This window comes from Gracilinanus agilis, chromosome 3 (assembly GCF_016433145.1).
Source record: "Gracilinanus agilis isolate LMUSP501 chromosome 3, AgileGrace, whole genome shotgun sequence".
NCBI lineage: Eukaryota > Metazoa > Chordata > Mammalia > Didelphimorphia > Didelphidae > Gracilinanus > Gracilinanus agilis.
Genome location: NC_058132.1, coordinates 149119725 through 149142892, shown reverse-complemented (window position 1 = coordinate 149142892; position 23168 = coordinate 149119725). Strand labels below are relative to the sequence as shown.

The 23168-nt window shown below is 32.5% G+C and overlaps 1 protein-coding gene across 1 annotated transcript in view; it reads left to right on the top strand.

The window, feature by feature from the left end:
• ZMYM2 (zinc finger MYM-type containing 2) overlaps positions 1–23168 on the top strand; it is an 87459-nt gene that overhangs the window by 43146 nt on the left and 21145 nt on the right. Inside the window, exons 6-11 of the mRNA XM_044668309.1 lie at positions 2678–2749; positions 11159–11309; positions 13259–13374; positions 14679–14795; positions 18700–18850; positions 19779–19951. Coding sequence (XP_044524244.1) covers positions 2678–2749; positions 11159–11309; positions 13259–13374; positions 14679–14795; positions 18700–18850; positions 19779–19951 — 780 coding nt within the window. The remainder of the gene's footprint in view (positions 1–2677; positions 2750–11158; positions 11310–13258; positions 13375–14678; positions 14796–18699; positions 18851–19778; positions 19952–23168) is intronic.

Below are 23168 nucleotides of genomic sequence, written 5' to 3'. Positions count from 1 at the left end.
TAGAGAGAGAGAGAGAGAGAGAGAGAGAGAGAGAGAGAGTGAGTGAGTGAGTGAGTGAGTGAGTGTGTGTGTGTGTGTGTGTGCTTATTAGATTTGGACTTAACTGAAAACTATGTTAGAACCTCTCCATTAACACTTAACAACTGTGTGACTATGGGTAGACCATTTGACTTCCCTTAGCCAGGTAGCCTCATTTGTAAGATTAGGATAAGTAATACTTATCTTACTAGTTATTGTGAGGTTGAAATGAACTAATGAATTTTAAAGCAAATTTGAGAGCAGTATTTAAATGGCAGATATTACTAGTCATCAAAGAGAAGATTAGGTTCTTTCCTGTTGAGGTCCCTCTCAGTGTTGCCATTTTCCCAACAAAACAAAGGCAATAAGACATTTAATGCTGAAAAATCAAAGTGAGATTTTATTTGCTAGAAGTGATAATTTTTGATGAAATTGGAAACGGACTGTTTCCTTGACTCAGGCTTGTTTCATTTAATTTGTCTTTGCTATTTATTATCTTATATTTTGCTTTAGACTTTTGAAGTTATTTCACATTTTCTGAATATGAAAATATCTTGTTCATTTTGTTTTCTCCCTTCTACCTTTTGTGTCCTGCATTCTCCACCCTTTGGTAGCAGTTGATATTGGCTACTCTATGAGTTATCTCCCCTCCCCCTTCCTTTGATTTATGAATTATTCCAATGTAATGAATTACTAATTCATTGGCTACCAATTAAAGCTGGCATCAGAAATAGTGGTTATCAAATCCTTCTAATATATCTAACCACCCTTTAGTATGAGAATATTCATTCATAGCCACATGTGCAGTAATTCTTTATTTTCCATGCTAGCAAAGTAGAACACAGTATTCTAGATCATGTAGCTAAATCCAAAGACTTCTTTAACTTTAGAATACCTTATGATTTCCCTTGGCAGCTAGGTTACGCAATGGATAGAATACAAGGCCTGCAGTCAGAAAGATCATTTTTCCTGAGTTCAAATCCAGCTTCACACTTATCTGAGATGTTTGACTCTGGGCAAGTCACTTAGCTCTCTTTGCTTCAGTTTCCCCATCTTTAATGTGCGTTGGAGAAGGAAATGGCAAATGCTTCTCTAGTATTTTTGTCAAGAAAACCCCCCAATGGGGCCACAAAGAGACATTACTAACAATGAATGACTCAACAACAACAAAATGATTTCCTTTGAAAAACTTGATAGCAAAGCTACTGAATGGTTTACTGAATGAATGGTTTACTTGTATAATGTTTAAGTATTTAGTGGAAGAACTTAAACTAAAACCTAATTCTCCTGATTTGCCATATATTTTTATTTGTTTTTGACCTTAAATTCTGTCCTAGTAAATCTTAAGATACAATGGCCAGGGCAAGGTAAATGGACTTATGTGATTTGTCTAGGGTAACATAGTTATTGTGTCAAAGGCCAGATTTGAACTCATGTTCTCCTTACTCCTGGCCTAGTTGCCTTCTACTGTGTCACCTAGCTGCTCCCTAGGTATCTTTATTTTAATACTCATGGCAGTAATGGAGAGCTGTTCATTACTAGAAAGGCAGAGGGACTCTGACGGGTCTGTTTCTTTCCCCATCTCCACCTTCTATGATTGTATTTTTCCACATCACCTGCCCCTCTGAGGTTGAGCAGCTCGATGGAAGCTCACAGATAGGCAGCAGAGCTGGAGGGGAGCAGAGAGCTTGGGCTTTTGCCCTCCCCCTCTCTACACTTGCTGAGGGCATTCCTCACTTCATCTGCCCCTCTTCCCAGCAGCCCAATGGTGTAGCCCCCAGTAATGAGAGTAAGCCCCAATAAAATCAGAGCCATCAGCTAGGAATCGCAAAGCAGCATGAGAAAAGCAAACTTTTCCTCTTCCCCAAATACTAGATGTCCTGCCAAGAAAATTATTGATCCAGGAGTTCTGTGAGAAGAACATACAGTATACAAAACTGGGTCTTGTATTGATATGCTGACATGTTGAACTACTGGTGATTTGTTATCCTATAGAAGACATTGCTTAGAGCCATTAAGACAATCTACATCCATTGTTTCCATCTTGTAAATCATCGCCAACCATTTAGTTCCTGCAAAAGGCTTACTTAATCCCTTAACCTATGCCATTTTCCCTATAAAGTATGTACCCCAAATCATTAAACTTTGCCATCGCCTAGCAAGAAAATGTTTGCATGTCTGATCTGTCAGTCTGGTGGTTAAGACCCTCTTGGAATCCCAGAACCATTTTTCTCATTCCTTTTCGATGACCCACCAATAATTCCTTGTGCAGAACTTGATACTGTGTGAATACTTTCTCCCTCCCCTTTTTGGGGTAAAGGGCAGGTGGGGCATGGCACCTGATCTCAACTGGGGGACAGGTATTTGGTCTCTAAAAGGTTTGCCATCATTGCTCCATATATAGTGTTGATGATCATTGATGTTATTAAGTTTTTTAAAGGTAATTATTAAAGTTGGAACTTTCCAAACATATATTAACTGGTCAATGGCTGTGATTGTGAGATATTAAGGGATATTCACAAGGTAATATATATTGAGAATTAGCTGTGTTTCAGCCCTTTAGTTCTAGCTTTATTTTTTCTTTAATATCAGAAGAATCAGCTGAACTTAAATGGTCCAATTTCAGGCCAAATCTAATTTCTTAAATCTTTTTTTTTAGGTAGGTAGTCACCCCAGCTTTTTGAAGGAGGTTAGAGAACACATGCAGGACTCCTTCCTGATGCAGTCAGAGGTAAGTTGTCTGCTACTATCATTTCTTAATGATGTCAGAATCCTTTCAAGTTTAAAATGTTTTTAATATTATCTCTGGATAAATCCTTATTTCTTTCTCCAGCAAGCCATTCATTGTAACACAGGTGAACAAAAATAACCAACACATAAGACTTATAGTATTTACAGAGTCTTACCATTGTTATACCTTAACATCCCCAATGAAAAGAGGGAAGTACATTTCTCAACTCTTATTTTATCTTATACTTAGTTATTATAATTGTACAGTATTTTTTTAGTCGAAATTCCTTCATATTTCATATTAATTAAATATATTGTGTCAGACCTGGGGGTAAGGGTACTTTTGATAATTTCGATCTTTATTCATGGTGTTTGAAACAAAATACTATGAGCTACTTCTGAACTTTTGTTCAGGAACTTAGCTGGGTAGAGAATAGAAAGGATTGGCTCATATTTTATGCTTACTGATACTAGAAGGATCATAGGTAATGTGGACTGCTTACCTTGAGAATAGAATGGGCAATGTTAACTAGATTTTAAGAGGGACTTGATTAAAGGTCCAAAGTCATTTTAGTAGGGAAACTAGTTAAAAGGAAAAGTATTCTTTTGTTAGCATTATGAGTGAGTACTGAAAGATCATGTTGGGCTATTTGTTAAGTCAGGTCAGGTGTTTATGATAAAGGTCTATGTTGGAGTAGTGACATTTTGACCATCGAGGTAGTGGTTGTATATGAGAACTATTTCATAGATAGACTTTGTAAATGTAATAAGAAATAAGGTTAAAATAGAGCTACAGGGTTATCTTTATATGGGAGAAGTTATTGAGAGATCATGTCAGAATGAGACATGTTTGGGAGAAAAAAAATACCAGGCTTTATTTTGACATGTTGAGATGATGGTGCATGATTCAGTTGGAGAGAATCATTAAGTGACTAGTAAAAACCAATTCATGTTCAAGAGTGAGTTCAGCCTTAAAAACGAAATTAGGGATAAGGATTGGAAAATTAGCTGTGTTAGAAGAGAGGAGTTGAATTGGCAAGACTGTTCCTGTTCTGGAAGAAAGAGGGGGCAGGATGAGACTCTTTGTTTTACCCCTACTACAGCCATTTGGCCAAGGATGAGGACATAAAAAAGGGATGTTAAAAATATGGATAACCAGGAATATAAACTGTATTTGAAAGTAATGGAGCAACTGTTCTTTGGAAGGGAGTATTCAGTAGTGTCAAATTGCAGAGGAGCCAATATGAGGACCAAATCAACCATTAGATTTTGTGATAGAGAATCTTTCCTACTATCATTTCCAAAGCAGAAGAGCAGTTAAGGAATAAGAGCTAGGTAATTGGGATTAAGTGACTTGCCTAGGGTCACCCAGCTTGGAAGTGTCTGAGATCAGATTTGTAAACAAGACCTGTCTGTCTACTGAGCTACCTACCTGTCCTCTTTAAGTGTACTTTTATTAGGATGCTGAAGGAAGTTGATAACAATGTCTAGTTAGGAAGTAGAGACAGTTGGTAGAGAAGTAGCGACACCATCCAAAGTTGGCAAAGTTTAGAAAGTTGCCACAGTGTTAAAGGAAGACTTTTCATATTTAGGCTCAAAGAAGCAAACCTTTTATTCCCAGTCTGAAATTCCTTGTCCAAATTGATGGCTGAAGGGAAAGTGCCTAACACATTACCCTTCTCAGATAGCTAGTGCCAGTTGATATTTTTGTTGTTGTTGTTGAATGATTGACCCTCTCCTTTGCTAGCCCAAGATGCCTCATATCTTCCTAGTCCTTCACTGGGGGAGTGGTAAGGTGAGCTATCTGAGGTATTATTAGTTTTTTCCCCCTTTGAAGATGATAAAATTTGAGTTGAATTTTTGTATTAATAGAATTTAAAAAAAATTCCAAATAGCCTCTCATCCAAAATACTTTAATAGCAGGCCTTCTTAACATGGGATCTATGGACTTAAGTGTAATTAGTTTTCTTTATACTTTATGTTTTAAAATTTTAAAATAATTGTAAAAATTTTGCATGTTTATGAACATTTTTACCCATTTACAGCATTTCACCTTCTCCCCTGTCATTGAGAAAGAAAGATGGAAAAAGTCCCAAATCTCCTGTTAAACACATGTAGAGTGAATTAAAACAGTTTCCCACATTGGCCATTTTCCCCCAAAATATGTCTTAAATTATATACTCTTGTGTCAGGAGTTGGGTAGTATGCTTTATCATGAGCCCTATGTAATCAAAACTGTTTATTGTATTAATTAAAATTCAAACATTTGTTCAAAGCTGTTTGTTTCTGATTCTGCTCATTTATTATCTCATGTGTTTTTTCTTAGTTTCAGTAAGTAAATTCCTTACTGAACTGTAGTATTCTATAGAATTCTTTGGAGGCTGCTAATTGGGCCTGAAATTCAGGAAGATTTGTTTTCAAACCTGTCCTCAGGCATTTTGTAACCCTGGGAAAATCATTTAACCAATATCTACCTCAATTTTATCAACTATAAAATGGGGATAATAATGAGATTGTTAACTCCTGGGGTTGTTGTGAGGATCAAAAGAGAAGCATTTAAAACATACTGCTTGGCACATAGTAGGCACTTTATAAATGCTTGTTTTCTTCATTTACTATAACTTAGCCATTCTCCAATTCATTGACATTTCTGTAAATTTCCATAAAAATCTACTAGGAAGAAGTAGAAAGATAAAATTCATATAAAATAACTTCAGGAAATGCAAAATACTTGTTAGTCTACTTTCCAAAGCCCACAAAAGAGATCTATATTTTTACGATACAAACACAAAGAACTCTATATAAACACATATCTAAGTAATATAGAGAAATTCCTCATGTACAGATATATTAGTCAATATATAGTAACAAAATCTATCTGGAAAAAACTGAAGGTCCAGCATTTTAAAGGAATTATGAAAAAGTGAAAGCAGAGAGCCTATCATTAATTAAAATTTTCAAACTCTTACAAAGCAGTAATCATTATAACAGTTTGCTACTTATTAAGATTTCTTAATAAATAATAATAAAGGCCAGTCTTTGGAACAGATTAGATATTTAATATCCTGAAGTAAATGAATATCGTAAGTATAGTGTTTGACATACCCAAAGATTTCAGCTATTTTTTGTAAGAATTTACTCTTTGACAAAATTATTGGTAAAAACAAGAACAAGTCTGTCAAAGAGTAGGTATATAGCCCTGTGTCTTGCATCATTAGGCATAAATGATGTCATAAACAAAATAAAATTATAAATAGGGGAACAAGGAAAAAATTACTTGTTTCAGTAGGTAGATGCAAAAATAAAGGATAGAAAATTTCTCAGGTGAAATGGACAATTCTGAGTACACAAAGATTTGGGTGGGGGATGGGGAGGGGGTTGGCATTTCTAAGATATAAGGAACTGATTCAAATTTATAAGTTTATGAGATCCTTTATCCAATTATTTTATGTATCTAAAAACACTGTGACTGGGTCCATTGGCTGGACTACACACGTTTAAACTATAAAAATTATGTTTTATAATTTTTCTCAATTTTATCTGCTTTTATTAACGAGACATTGTAGAATTAATTGATAGTAAACTTTGCAGGAGGATGTACCTGGGTTTGATAACTGTCTTTTTATTGTTGTGACCATTCAGAAGTTGATTAACCTCTCTGAACCAGAGTATCCTCATCAGTTAAATAATAAGGAAATTTTAATTCTTATTTCATTGAGTTATTTATAATGAGGATGAAATGAGATAAAGGGTATTAAGGAAATGTATATAAATGTCAGCTGTTGTTAATCAGTGATCCTGACTTGTACGTTACACCTAATAATATTTGTTGATTTGGTTATTTTTTACCTTCATAACGGGCAAGAAAATAAGTGGTTCATTGATACTAAAACCTAAGTGAATTCCAGTTTTCATTTTATTTGGTAAATTAAGAAACCTATAACAACCACTGTAACACAAATATACAAAGGAGCAATCCTAAGGATATATCTCTTTTTGCTTGTTTATTTTCAACCCATGCCTTCTGTTTTAGAAATGATACCAAGTATCAATTCCAAGGCTAAAGAGTGGTAAGGGCTGGACAGTTGGGTGCAAGTGACTTGCATAGGGCCACACAGCTAGGAAGTGTCTGAGGTCAAATTGAGCCTCCCTACCCTCTCTATGCCACTGAGCCCCCTAACTGACCATCATATGAAAACTTCTGTTTCAAGATGGAATGTTCTTCTTACTTTCTATGTTCCAGATGAACCACAGTGATGAATCTTACCTTCTGTCTATTATACCATATTCTATTAGAAATTGAGTTAATTCATCCTAGATAGGGAAGTTTAGAGAAAGGGGACATATTTTGGAGGGGAATATGATGGGAATCATTTGACATATCTAGGTTTTTGTTTTGGCAGAGCATCTAGTTGGGAGATAGCTTATAAGTAGAGGTAGGGTTTTGGAGTTAGAGTGGATATGCATATTCATAGAGGTGAAAATTAAACTTGAGTGAGAGCACAGATAGGATGTCCAAGGGTTTGAGTTGGACTTACTAAATTACCTAATGTTGAAGCAGTGAAGGATGATTTCTGGCCTGAGAACTGAAAGAGTTAATTGACAGGTTAAAGAAGATAAATACAAGAGATTTAGGTAGGCAGCTGTATGTAATCTTCCAGAAAGCATGTAACAGTTGAGTTTCATTTGTAAAAGTGAAGTATGTGTGCAGACAAAATGATGGGATGGATTATTAATCCACATATTAGGGTTCTAGGAGTTTTATCAGTGAAACGGATATCCAATATAGGTCTGGGGGAAGTTAATTGGTTTGGTTTTAGTTTTCCTACAATGGCAGAATTTTATATCTTTAGACAGTGAGAAAAAGAATTTATTGGTTAGGGAAAGATGAAAGTGTGATAATGAGTTATCCTACTTTTAAATTCTTATATTTTGGTTACAGATTAAAATAGACTGAACTTTTTTCTTTTAGGAACATTTAAGGCAATGTGATTATTTTCTTTAATTTCATTTTACCTTAGCTTTACCTTAGCAATCATTTTGCTCCAGCGCAGAAGGTAATTCTACTTCACAAATTGTGTACCAGTCTAGTATGGGCTAGACTCTGAGGATACAGAACAAAGAATGACACTCCTTTTTCCTCATATATTTCACAGTCTAAATTGAGAGAGACAATGAGGATGTTGCACACTTAATGTGTTTAGGTAGCAGGGAAGGAATCAGAGAGGAAAGATGATGTAGTTTCTAGATGAGCATAGAGTCTGCTATGGTTTGAGGAGGTTAAGTAGTTAAGGAGGAAGTTAAGCCAAAAGTATATTTAAATGGGTTGGCCTTGGCAAAGAAAAGGGCCACCAGTTTGTTGGAGACTATTGTAGAAAATTTAAAGGGCTTCTTTTGACCTTCTTTCTAAGTTGTTTTGGGCTAGGAAATTAATTGTTAAACTCCATTCTTTTGTTGGTTCTGCTACAAAATCTGTCTGAAGACTTTATTTTAAAGTTGTTTGAAGGATATTTCGGAGGACTCATGTGAGTTCCTGCCTTTACTTTGCCATATTGCCTTTGCCCAATTTTATCTAATCATTAAAAATTTAATTCACCAGCCATTTATTTAACAATCCAGTAGAAGGCATGAGCTTATAAGTATGCTTTTCCTTGTGGGTGACATTATACCAACTTTGTCACTGTTCTGAAGTCAAATTTATTTTTATCCTGAGATGATTCCTTTTAATAATTAACTATACTTTGATTATCAGCGTATAGACATGATCTAATAAGAATGATACTCTTCTACTTCATCCTAGGGCATAATTGGTATGAATCCATGTCATTTGGCTTACTATTCCTATAATTTCATTTGACTCTTACACCAGGCAAATATATTAAGTAGTCTTCATGGCACTATTGCTCTAAATTAAATCCTTCCATGATTTTATTAAACCATAAGAAATATGAATCCAATTTTTAATACTATCTTGTTCTGGAAGCTATATTTCAAGCATATTTGGAGGAAAATACATCATCCGCTTGTCCTGTGTGGAATGCCCCTCCAGGAATTGTTAGGCTTATTTATATGTTTTCATGTAGTTAAACTTCTTTGCTTTTTCAAAAACAAAACAAAATGCTATTGGCTTTGTGACCCTGTGCAAGACATTAAACTCCATTTGCTTTAGTTTCTTTATCTGTTTAATGAATTGGAGCAGGAACTGGCAAACGACTCCATTACCTTGGCCCAAGAAAACTCCAAATGGTGGTCATGAAGAGTTGGACACAACTGAAGAACAGTAATATTTAAGAAAGAACTTTGGTTGTACAGGCATAATTAATTTTTCTTGGCATGGTGGTTTAAGTGGAAACTGCATCAATTTATCCTAGTTTTCCAAGTTTCTCTTTTTTTTTCCTTTTCATTTTCCTTATGGTCGAATAATATTGTGTTACATTCATAAACATTATTCAGCCATTCCCTAATTAATGGCTGATTCCTTAGTTTCTAGTTCCTTGCACTATCCCAAGAAAACCCAAACCCCAAATGCTATAATATTTGTGCATATATATTTCCTTTTCTGAATTTGGAATCTTGGTGTAATGCTGACTGATTAATGGAGTCAGAAGATGTGCATAGTTTATAGTAAGTGTGAAGGCATAGTTCTAAGAATGTCTGGAATAAATTACAGCTTCATCAATAGATGGATTCTATAAGGTGCTCTCCACTTCTATTATCTATTAATTATTTGTATAATAATTACAATAATAATAACTAGCATTTATTTAGAACTTGCTATATAAGTTACTATATGTATGTATCATACATTGTGCTAAGCACTGCTTTTACTTTTATTTTATATACCCTGGGAGGTAGTTGGCTATCACTATTCCTTTTATAGATGAGGATACTGAGTCAAACAAAGGTTAAGTGATTTCTCCAGAGTGTTACAGCTAGTAAATATCTGAGACCAGTTTGGAACTCATATCTTCTTGACCATAGGCCCAACAGTTTAACTATATTAACTGCCACTTCGCTGACACTAAAATGAAAAGTATACTTTAAAATGTTTCTTCTTTTGGATCTTTTAAAAATTCATGTATTGTCCCTTTTCTCCTCCAAACACTTCCACTTTTGCTACTTTGAAGGGTGTGAGAGAGAACCTTAGAATTGCTTCAGTGTTACCGATTTTCAGCATCTTTTTTCCCCGTATCATTTGGTTTATTGATAAATTGGATTTCTTCCATTGAGAACTGCCTTTTCATACCCTTCAAACATAGATTAGTTTGAGTGACTATTCTTATAAATTAGTATCAATTTCAATATGTCTTGGAAACAGTGTAACTCTTATTGCTTCAGTCTGTAGGTTGCATTAAAATCTTTAGAATGTAAGAAATTTTCCTTTAAAAGATTTAAATTTATTTAATTATCTAGCCTTTGAGGCTGCATGTTATAACTAAGTGAAGTTCTTCACTATAGTTAGTTTTAGGAAATTGAAATCTTCAATTAAGGTAACTTAAAAAACTGACAACTTATAGGGAGATCTTATAGTCTGTTTCTGCATTAGATTACTCAAGTATCTTTACAAATGAAATTATAAAACCTTGACTTAAAAGACTTAGAGATTATGTTTTCTGGACTTTGATTTTGAATGCAATTATGTAAAATTATATATATATATATGTTTTGCATGATTTTATATATATATAACCCAGATCAAATTGCTTGCCAACCCTGGACTGAGGGAGGGAAGGGAGGCAATTTGAATCATGTAACTTCAGAAAACTTATTACCTATAATTGGTAAAAATAAATTAATTTAAATTATGTATTTTATTTGTGTACATTGAATTTAAACTTCTACAAACGTTTTCTATTGATTTTTAGTTTTACTTGATTTGATTTGCCACAATTAAATTTCTTTGTCAATTAATCGAAGATAATATCAAACTGTGTTTGAATTCTTGTCTAATCTTACCTTTAAGATTGCATCTGATGAATTTTAAGAGATTTAGGTAATTTTTTTGAAGTTAGTATCTTTGTTTAAAGTAATTGCAAAGTATTGGAAGTTTTTAGTAATCTGCATCCTGACTTTCAAAGAAAGGCTTTAAAGAAGTTCATGCCCCAAAAGTCTATATAATTATGGACCAGTGTTTTCTTGTCAACTGAATTCTTGACAGTGATCTCTCTTCTTTTATATATGTAAATATTTAAGCATTTATGAAAAAACCAGCCAGAAAAATTATGGTTTTTACTTAATTGAGTAGTATTTTGTTAGTAAATTTATTTAACTACTATCTAAACATCTTTGCTTATCTTTATGAGTTTCCAATAATCATGCCATAATATTTAGATTAATTTTTAAATAATAATTTTTAGTTGAATTGTTTTTTTCCCTTAAGTAATAAACCACATTTTGTTTTATGTTTTAGAAATACGGTAAATTGACAGCTTGTACTGGTTGTAGAACTCAGTGCCGGTTTTTTGATATGACTCAGTGTATAGGTCCCAATGGATATATGGAGCCATACTGTTCAACTGCTTGCATGAACACACACAAGACAAAATATACAAAATCACCAAGTAAGTTAAAAATATTTAACCCTCCCCCCTCATTAACATTTCACCTTCCATTTCATGTCCTTTCTTTAGTTTTTGATATTTTAAAAACTAGTTACATTATTAATTTAGTAAGAGAATAATAATTCCATACCCTAGTAAAAAGATTTCCATTTTAAAAGTTCTTCTTGTAGGGCAGCTAGGTGTCTCAGTGGATTGAGAGCCAGGCCTAGAGACGGGAGGTCCAAGGTTCAAATGTGGCCTCAAATACTTCCTAGTTGTGTGACCCTGGGCAAGTCACTTAACCTCCATTGTCTAGCCCAGTGATGGGCAAACTTTTTAAAGAGGGGGTCAAAGGAAAGGAAATGCTCATCTGTCAGTCTGTTTCTAAGTCAACTCTTTTGAAGTTTCATTGTATTGCATCCTACTCATTGTATTTGTCAGATTAGGAATAATGTCCCGCAGATGGATAGAACATTTCAGGGGGCTGCATCTGGCCCATGGGCTATAGTTTGCCCATCATTTGACTCCAGCCCTTACCACTCCTGCCTTGGAATCAATAGCCCAGTATTGATTCTAAGTTGGAAGGTAAGGGTTTTTGGGGAAAAAAGTTCTTCTTGAGTTCTCTTTCGACAAGATGATGAATATTCAGAGCTGACACAGCTCAAGAGAACCAGCCAACCAGAGCTTTCACTTTGTATCTAGCCTTTGAGGCTGCATGTTATAACTAAGTGAAGTTCTTCACTATAGTTAGTTTTAGGAAATTGAAATCTTCAATTAAGGTAACTCTTAAAAAACTGACAACTTATAGGGAGATCTTATAGTCTGTTTCTGCATTAGATTACTCAAATATCTTTACCAATGAAATTATAAAACCTTGAAGTACATAATAGTCTTAATAGATCTAACCAATTCCAGATTATCAAAATATTGGTGATAATATATTCCCTCTTTATCTATATTATCTAAAATTTTTTCCCATCTGGTTTTTCTAAAATTTAGGAGTGATTGAACTATTTATATTTTCCCTTGTGTTTTCTAAGTAAAATATATAGGACAACTAGGCTTAGAAATTAATTGACAGCGTGGTATTCTACTAAGAATTGAGGGCAGGAGAACCTTGCATTCAAATTCTGTCTTAATAGCTTTATGACCATGGGAAAAGTCACCCCTTCTCATTTTTCTCATCTATATTAAATGAAGGGCATGGAATAAATGCTTTCTCTTAAAGGTCCTTTTAGCTTCATGTTATCACTATTATCTATTATCTCTTGACCTTATGAAAAATAGGCCACATAATAGTTATTTTAATTTTTATTTTCAGATAATTATCAGAATGGGTTTACTACCTTAAAAAGCTAATTAATTAATTAATTTGGAGTATTTTCCCATGGTTACATGATTCACGTTCTTTTCTTCCCCTACCATAGCCAACGAGCAATTCCATTGGGTTTTACGTGTGTCACTGATCAAGACCTATTTCCATATTATTAATATTTGCATTGGGGTGATCTTTTAGAGTCTACATCCCCAGTCATATCCCCATCGAACCATGTGATCAAGCAGTTGTTTTTCTTCTGTATTTGCTTCCACAGTTTTTTCTCTGGATGTAGATAGAGTCCTTTCTCATAAATCAGAATGGGTTTACTCTTGTTAGGGTACTTTTAGATTTTATTTTCTTAGCATCACTGTGTCATCAAGATAGGAAAGCGTAGAATTTTGAGATTTCCATTCAAATCTTACTGTCTAAAACTTGATAGCTTTAAATATTAGCCTGTTTGAATTTGTTTTTTTCATTATGAAAATGGGGATAATAATGCTTTGTACTACCTACCTCCATGTTGTTATGAGGAATGCCCTTTAGAAATCTTGAGGTACTAATTAGATGAGTTAATTTTTAGTCATTATAATTAATTATTTCAGTTTTTCACTTAGTTTGCAAGGAAATCATATATGAACCCTTTCTTTCTCAGGTGTGGGAATCATTTGTCACTTTTGTAAGCGAAATTCTTTACCTCAGTATCAAGCCACAATGCCTGATGGAAAACTGTACAACTTTTGCAATTCCAGTTGTGTAGCTAAATTTCAGGTTTGACATTTTTTTACATAATTTTCATCCATACATAATGCTATATTTTATTTTTGTTTGTATCATTAATTTTATGACTCTGTAATTCAGCTTTCCTATATTGTAGTAAGGAAATGATATATGATAACTCCATGTTGTCTATACTTCTCATGTATTGGGCCTCAGGACACTAACTTGAAAGTACAGATAAAAATGTATTCCTGCTTTTGAGGAGAAATGTGCTAATGTGTTTCAAATGTTTTCTGTGTAAATTTTTTTGTATTTTATACTTTTCAGCCATGTTCCTTTAAATTGGATGATAAAAATTTTACTTTTTGAACACCAGTTCTATAATAAATATTATTGCTGTTAGTTTAATGTAGCACATAAAATTTGAGGCAGGCAATACATTATCTTGTTTTTTAAACCTCTGGTTGTAGTGATGAAATACAATAAAAATTTGTATAAAATTATGTATTATTGGAATTTATTGAATATGTTCTACCAAATGAATTGATCTCCTCTAGCAATGACAGTCATAATTTAGTTCATTATGGAGTTTTAAATTTGCTGTGGCTTCATTTTCCCTAAATGTTCAGACTTCTTACTCTCCAACTTGATTGGCATCCCAGTATATGATACATCCTGGGATTGGTAATTTGCTGCTCTTGATCTCAAAGTTCATGATGTGGTAAACACATAGTTGAAGTGTTATTGGCTCCGCTTTGCATTAGACTAAAACTCCATGCTTATCTTGTGCCAGAACTTGGTTAGTTTGAGGATAATAATGATTAACCATAAATAAAATTCTTTACATTTCTCTAATTTGTTTGGAGTATATAAAATTTAAATTGCCATTTATTTTTTAAAAGTCCTTCTTTCTTAAAGAAGAATATATTAAGGCCTAGGCTGTGAGAATTAAGTGACTTGCCCAGAGAGAGCCACATAGGAAGTGACTGAGGCCATAAAATTGTCTTTTAAATAAGCTTTTTCTGATTGAAAAGGGAGATGATTGGATTTATTGGTGTAATGAAAAGAGTCCAGGCTCTGTTTCTAGTTCTATCTCTGCTGGTCCTGGCTTAATTCAAAAAAATTTTGTAAAGTTCTGTACTTTAGTTTCTGAATGTTTGTAATGAGGGAATTATAGACTTTCTTTTAAAACTTTGAACTACTTTTTTGTCTTTGAATTATTAATGGTTCTCTACTTAGATATGCAAAAATTTTATCCTTTCAGTGTTAAAATTTTTTAATGATGTATAAATTTCATGATATTTTTAATAACCAATTAAAATATAGTAATTTTTTTTTTTACATTTGTGTTTCAGACTCTTAGTATGCAATCATCCCCAAATGGTCAGTTTGCAGCACCAAGTGATATTCAGTTGAAGTGCAGTTATTGCAAAAATTCTTTTTGTTCCAAACCTGAGATTCTGGAATGGGAGGCAAGTTTTTGTTGTTGTTATTAAATTAAATTTAAAATATAGAATGACCAATTCTATAGGTACATGGAATTTTTCTTTTCCAAATTACTTCAGTATTTGACTCAGTTATGAATTAAATGTTTGTCCTTATACTGTTTTCTGTTTAGTTTTCTCAATTCTTTAATCCAATATTAAAAGTATTGATGAATAGCTAACTGATATGATGCTTACAATGTGATGAACTAGCACATAAGTGCTTCATAATAATATGTTGAAATTTTCTCTATTGTGGAAAAATTCAATCAGTGGAGTAAATGTGACCACTCAAAACCAAGTACATATTTCACATTAATATTGGTTTGTTAGGCTTACTTTTCATATTGCATACTTATTTATTGCAAAAATATTATTTCCCCAGAAATTTCTATTTTTTTATTTTTATAAGCAGTTGTATTCATTAACAACTTTTGCTAACTTTGTTGTACTGTGTTTTTAAAAAATAATTTTGTTTAAAAGATTAGTTAGCAAATTTGTCTTTTCCCTGCTTTTCCATTTTCCCTTTTCCTGACCTTCTGCCCTTTCTTCAGATTGTTAATATGTATTTTTTGGGAAATTTTTCTTGTTATGATTGACTTTTAAGGGCTATTTTGTACCCAAGCTGTTTTTCAATTTTTATATAATTTAGTTTGTCTTTTTAAAGTATAAATGTCTAACTTGTACTGCAATAGCCAGTATGGATAGCTGTTGAACCAAAACATCAATATTTTGGCAAATCACTCTTCTTGACATTGGTCTTTTCTTTCGTTCTATTTCCTCAGCCATTATACGAATATATTGGCCCAGATGATCTTTCTTTTTCATCTTTTAATATTTTATTTTTCCCAATTGCATGTAAAAATTATTTTGAACTTTTAATTTTCTAAAATTTTGAGTTCCAAATTCTCTCTCTGTCTCTTCTCTTCCCTGTCCCTGAGATGGTAAGTAATTTGTTATAGACTGTATAGGAAATTATACAAAACTTATTTCCATATTTGTCATTTTTTTTTAAAGTTTTTTGAAAAAAGACCCTAAATAAAGTGAAAAATAATGATTCTCAATCTGTATTCAGACTATTAATTGTTTCTCTTGAGGTCAGTTTTCACTAGAACCTTTCTAAGCTTCCTTTTCAATCCTAAAAACTTATTTGTATGTTTAGTATTGAACCTTTTGGAAATAATGAATGCTCTTATTTAAGCCTCTACTTGATGCTAGTTTTCCAAGATGAATTTATTGGCTTTGTATTTTGAACTCCAATTTAATTGTAAAAAGACTTACTTGATACTTTTGAATCAAGAAACAATCAATTAAGGAAGAGAAATAAACATTTATATAGTCCTGACTGTATGTCAAGCACTATCCTAAGTAATTTTTAAAAATAACATGTCACTTGATCTTAATGCCGTGAGTTAGGTGCTCTTAAAACTTAGACAGAACAAGTCATTTAACCAGGTTCATGCTGGTTGTAAGACTCTTTGGCTATATTTGCATTCATATTTCCTGATTCTACCCTATTATACCACCTAGTTGTCTCTCAATAATAACCATTCTTTTTATGACATTTTAAAGTTTTCGAAGCACTTTACTTAAGATTTCCCATTTGAAAAGCACTCTGGGAAGTAGGAGCCATCATTACAAAGCTAATAAATTTCTATGACAGAATTTAAACTTGGGTCTTCCTTGTTCCAATTCCAACATCTTTAAAAAATTTTCTACCTCAATTGCTCCTTATTTTCAGCTTAGTTATGATAAAAAAACCCAAGGCCTCTATTGGATGTGTTTTTTAATGATTTCTATTGGGAACTGGTGTCCAAGAGTCTGATCAAACAAAAGATTTAATATTATTTTAGTGGTATAAGATTTAAATTAAAATCCATCAACTCCCAAGTATTTTTATAAAGTTTATTAAAATCACTTGAAGTAGAAGGAATAAAAAGGAAATAGAAGTAAAAAAAACCAGTTATTTAACAAAATTAAGACTATGTGACTAAGTTCTCCTTGCCTGTTTAAAAAGCCAGCTCCATCAAAACCTGGACAGGAAGACAAGAGAGTGAGACGAGGCTACACCAAATTTACTTCCTCCCTACATCAGCACGTAATGTGAGGGGAGTGGAGTGCTGAGAATTTAAATTTTGGGGTAACCAATTCTAATTACACAGTGGGTGGCATAGATTAGTCTTCCAGTCATTACTCATGACATCCCATTGCACAACCATTTTCGCAAGGAGGGGGAGAATATGAATTTTTGGTGGGAGTTAAGTAGTTGAAATACTTTTTAAGTAGGTGCTTTTTTGCAACTTAGAGGGCTAATCACATTTCAATTTCTTATCTGTTTTAATAGTCAAGTTGTTGTCATCTAGTAATACTATCTTTGTATACTTTTACGTTGTGTAGTTTGGGGTATTTGGCACATAGCTCATGCAATTTATGGCAATTAGTCTTATTTCAACCATGACCTCTTAATTGTCAAGTTCAGGAACTTTATTTTTTAAGTTCCTATTCCATGAAAGGGATTCTGCTTTCCAGGTTCTCACTCTAATGAAGCTGTTAGGCTGCATATTTAATTATTCCAGTAGCACCTGCACAGTATAATTTTGGGAGAAAAATACTTAGGTCCAGTCTTGTAGGATTAATTCAGCATACCATTTTGTCATTATTAAATTTTTTCAGCTATTTCCACTATTAAAACTTAAGTGATAAAAGTTCTGCCAGTTCTGCCACCACTGATTAGCCTTAGTTTTGATTTTGAAAGGGTATGACTGTCTTCAATTTAAATTCAATATTTAATATAATAGTTATTAGGAACCTGAAAGAAGACTATATATATATATATATATATATATATATATATATATATATATATATATAATACTTTGGGCCAACTGGTATGGAAAGCCAGACTCCATATCCTGCTTCTTGTATGTTACTGGCTTTTAAGACATATAGACTTATAGTCACTTAACCTTTCATTGTCCCAGGTAACTACATCAGATGAGATTCTGACACATATAGGTAGAAGGACCTGATACAAGGGAGTTTCTCAAATTGATAAAATGAATAATCTGAACCACTCCTAAAATTTATAAGGTCTGTGTTACAAACATAAAGATAAAAATTCCATGATTGATGCTTTCAAGTGGCTTAGGTTTCACTCGGTAGAGGGCATATGCCAAACATGCAGTAGGTAAAACACACAAGGAGGATGTGCTGATTAATTGTGTATGAGGGAGTTGGTTCTTGAACTTAAATCTTCAAGTAACTTGGTGGGAAAATTTTGAATAGCAGCGTGGGAGGTATGTTGTAGATACATTACTTTTCAGAATTCTGGTAATCTCAGAGAAGAAATGAAAATTTTTGAAGTAGTTGACAAAAATGAAAATGGTCTTCAGAGACACTGGAATTAATCTGTTTCATTTATGTTTCCAACACTTAACTAGATGTGTGATCATGAGCTAGTCATGTATCCATCTGTTCTAAACCTGCAAGCAGTGGTTTCAGTACTTGCATTATCTCATAGAATTGTGACAACAGTACTTGTAAGCCTTACAGTACTATATAATTGTGAACTTTTCCTATTAAACTACTTTAATACATCTGCTTTGTTCCCACTTCATGTTGTTAGCAAAGCCAGATTTCTGTCTTCTTTGTTTCAGTTTTCTAATTTGAAGGCAGCAGGAGTGAGCATTTTGGAGCACAATACCTGATTTACCTGTGAAAAGAGCTAAATTAGGTACCTGGAATTTATGGTCCATATATGTGCCCCCTCTTGAGTCAGAACGTTTTGTTTTTTAATGGGTTTTAGATCCCTGATTTTTTAGCTAAATTAAATAGTATTGTTGCTATAATGTTCACTTGGCATTTAAATTTGTTCTTGCTTTATTGTGTTTAGAACAAAGTATATCAGTTCTGCAGCAAAACATGTTCAGATGACTATAAAAAGTTGCATTGCATTGTTACATATTGTGAATACTGCCAAGAGGAGAAGACCTTGCATGAAACAGTAAATTTTTCTGGAGTAAAGAGGCCATTCTGTAGTGAAGGTAAGTATTTTGTTAACTTCTATTTTCTATAAAATGTTCATTTTCTACTCTTGTTCAAGGCACTCTGTGGTTGATATATTTAGGTAAAAATTATTGGTGATTCCTTTAGAATGCTAGGGTTTAGAGTCGTATTGATTAAGATTTTTAAAAATTTAAATAAGAATAATTATACTTAGAAGATTTTGGTAACTGGATTATACTGAAAAAACTTATCAGTGGTTCTTGGCCTTTTATTATTTCATAGACTTCTTTGTCAATCTGATGAAATCCACGAAGCCTTTTTCAGAAACATATTTTTAAATGTATAGAACACTATACATAGGATTACAAAGAAAACCAATTATTTGAAATGTAGTTATTGAGTGATTTAAAACTCAAGTTCATGGCCTTTGGTTTAAGAGCCACCATTATTTTGAGAATCTATTGGAGAAAAATCATTTAATATGAGTGTGATAACATAGGCTTTCTAATGGAATGGTCCAAACCAAATCTTGAAAGTAGGAAAGGGAAAGGCTTCTTTAGGAGGTAATGTAGGAGTTTGCTTGTATGGTGTCATTCATCAGATGATAGAACAGGGAAAGAGAAAATAGCAATGGGCAGCTAAATATGATATTGTGCTTCCTTAGGATTTTGTTTAATTAAACCTGATCATATATTACATGCAATTTAATAATTTTACAGAGTCTGTAGTGCATGTTTTTGATCAGTCTTCTTGTCACATTGTATTGTAAGATTTTAAAATTTAGCACTGTACAAAAATTATTAGAATCCCTTTCTTTCTAATATTTTTCCCTGCATTTTTGTGGGGATGAAGATGACTTCACTTTTTTCTTTTGAGGAAAAAAATGACCTTTTGTCTATGTATTTGTAAGAACTTTATTAAAGGCAAAATGTTTATTTCATTATTAAATACTGGTATCTCTTTCAGGCTGCAAACTACTTTATAAACAAGATTTTGCAAGACGTTTAGGATTGAGATGTGTTACTTGCAACTATTGTTCCCAGCTTTGTAAAAAGGGAGCAACTAAAGAACTTGATGGTGTGGTGAGAGATTTCTGCAGTGAAGAATGCTGTAAAAAATTTCAAGATTGGTATTATAAGGCAAGTAATTCAGAATTTTAGATGAGTTCTACAGCTACTTTGACCAGTTACTAAGAAAGAACTGCACTTGAGTACCTCACTTCAAATGTTACAATTCATAATTCTATGTGATGTACATAGAATGAGTTTAAAATAGTTTCTGCCATGCAGCAAGAAATTTTTGTCATTTCAGTTGATGTTTGTAATCTGAAGTACTATTTTTCTTGTGAAATATTTGTGTAGTTTTAATAGAATAGAAATATGTTCACCAATTCAGTTTTATAAATCACGTTATTTTTCTAATGTTTGTTTTAACTAATAAAAGCTATTTTTGACATCTATCTGCAAATATTCAAAATATTAATAGGCAGTTACTGCTTTGAACAAATGATGCATTTTAGATTTTTTTTTTTTTTTGCCATCTTGGCCTAGATTTAATTGTGAACTTTGGAGACTTTGTTTTTTTTCAGTGTTTTCGAGGTGAAAGGACCCAATGGAATAACAAGAGACCAAAGGCATTTCTTTTGGAGCCTTAATCCAGTTATTTTACTTTTTAATTAATACTCAGGAAGGTTCATTTATTTTTGTCCATTATGCACAGCATTGGTTATTTTGTAGAAAGGAGAGTGTTAAAATTGGACTCAGGTAGTCAAATATTACCCTGGAGAAAGTATTTACTAGTTCCTGTGCCAGCAACATGGAAAATCTTCTCAATAACTAAAGCTACATTTTGGATACAAATTCTAAAGCATAAGAAGACAGAATTCATCACCACCTTTACAAAAATTGTGAGCTACCTCTCTGGAAATAAACAATAAGAGTTTGAAATTTTGATGAATATTTATGCATTTCATGTATGAAATTGATTGGCCATTGAATATCGAACTAACCCTTCGAGGACTTGAAGGATATCTTGGAATGACTCCAGAAGATCTTTAGTTAAATATATAATTACTAATTTTCCTAGGTGAAAAGCAGCAATTAAATTTAAAAATATACATATGCATTCTAATACATTAAGAAAGATAAAATTTCTGAATTGTCAGGTGTGTACAAAATTGAGGTTAAAGATTTCATTTTGTTAAAAGTTATTCTAAATATTGCTTTTTCTTGGTTGGTAATGATCTAAGTTTAGGTCTAAATTGAATACACAGTCAGGGGAGAAATAAAATATCCTCAAAATAGGCTGATGCATGCCTCTTATTTAAACCAATGGTTTGGCGCTTTGTTTTTTAATCTCTTCTTTGTATTATAATGCAATTTTTGAGTTTTACTCCTTTTGAGAGTTGCTTTTATTGGCTTCAATTAACACTGAGTGAATTTAGTGCCTGTTTTAAATTTTTAAGAAAATACTTTTACATTCAAGAATTTTCTTTTGAGTGAGTGGGATAAATTAAAATTGGATTAGCTTGGTACTGGAAAAATTTTTCCTGCCACTAATGCAGATTTTATCATGCATTTTAATACTAGAGACTAAAATTGTTTCCTTGTGATGACTTGTAGTGATTGTATAATTTGGTGGCTTCTTGGCATGTTGTGAACCTAAACTAAACCTTCTATATCTTAAGATGATAAAGATTATTTGCAGAATTTTGTAATTTGTTCACAACTTTATGAATGTGCCTGTCTGTAGTATTGCTTTCTTTCAGGGTTTTACCTTCTGTTTATTATCATTCCATAACCAAAATAGAAAAATCTGTTTTTTTTCCTTGAGAATCAAATATAAATGCTTTGTTATTAACAATGCAGACTAATTCCACAAGTTGTAATTTGTTCGCTTTGCTATTTGTTTTAAAGAATAATTGTATTTAATGTTCTCTTTCGTGCAATGTCCAATGTTCGAAATTCAATAAAACAATTTATTTCAAAATATTAAAAAATAAGTGAAATAGCCAGTTAATTATCTAGTCATGTTTAATGCCAGTTTTCTATCTATTAAACATATTTTTATTATGTATTCCTTGTCTTATTTGAAACTAAAAATGTTTTTGGAAGTATTTTTCCTTCAAGGTAGTAATACTCTTATTTCAGGGAAAAACACTTGTAATTATTGATTTCTGAGGTGTTAAAGTAAAAATAACAAGTCATCTTTCTGACAAGGACCAGCAAAGTAAATAAAAAATATAGTATCTTAATAAAAGTATGGTGCTGGCTGATCTTAAGTAGATTTAATATGATTTTTCTTAAATTTTTATGCTAAGATGCCAATGATAGTTTTTTTTTGGGGGGGAGGGATTTGTTTTTGTTTTTGCTCATTATTTTTGAGTTTAAAAACTTTCACTTTTCAGCTTTTTTTCCGAGGATGGTTTTTAAAAATTGGTAAATTATTATTGTTACTTTACTCCAAATTCTTTTGTTACGGGTTCCACAGAACTTTCTTACTGAGCTCTTTGATAGTACCCATAAGTTTTTATCTTATTTCGGTTTGGGAATTTGCCCCTTAATCATATAAATCAATTCAGTCTACACAAAAACCATAAAAAATAAAAAACCCTAGTCTGTAGCCAACTTTTAGGAATATAGAAGTTAAAATCTTATATTCGTACTGTTTGACACAGATGATAGAGTTGTATAATAGTCTTTTGAAATTTCTCACATTCATTGCTTCTAAACTCTTAATCATACTGTATTTTTTAAATTATCAAGTTTCTTAGTATTATGTCCTCTGTTTGCTATCATTTATTGCAACATATTAAGGATTAAAATTTGGCCATCTTGTCCTCTTGAAAAGTTGTGAGTAGAATCAAAAGTATATTGGTGTTTTTCTACCAGAAATAATAGAAACAAATTTAATGACCTTTCCTTCACTCACATGCATGCAATGACAGGTAGTATCCTTCAACTTTTTCCCAAAGTAAATATTTCCTGGAGTCTTGGCACACATTTAATTGTGCATGATCCTTTTGCTTTTATCTTGAATTTTTTTCTACTTACTATTTCTCATCCTTCAACCCCCTCACACACTCTTTTCTAAACCAAGATGTTGAACCAATTGTTTCTAGTATATACAGAATTTATATATGTTTGTGGTATGACTTCTGATAAAAATTTCTGTTTCTTAGAAAATCTCCATTTCTTAAAAAGTCCAAATGTGTTTGGAAAGATGCCTCTCATTTTAAGTTTTTATAGAAATTTTTCTGCTCATACCACTTTGGAACTTTGACAGTTTTAAAAAGCATGTGTGACCTTTGACCACATGTAAAAAATAATTTTAATACACTTCTCTTTAAAAAAAGTA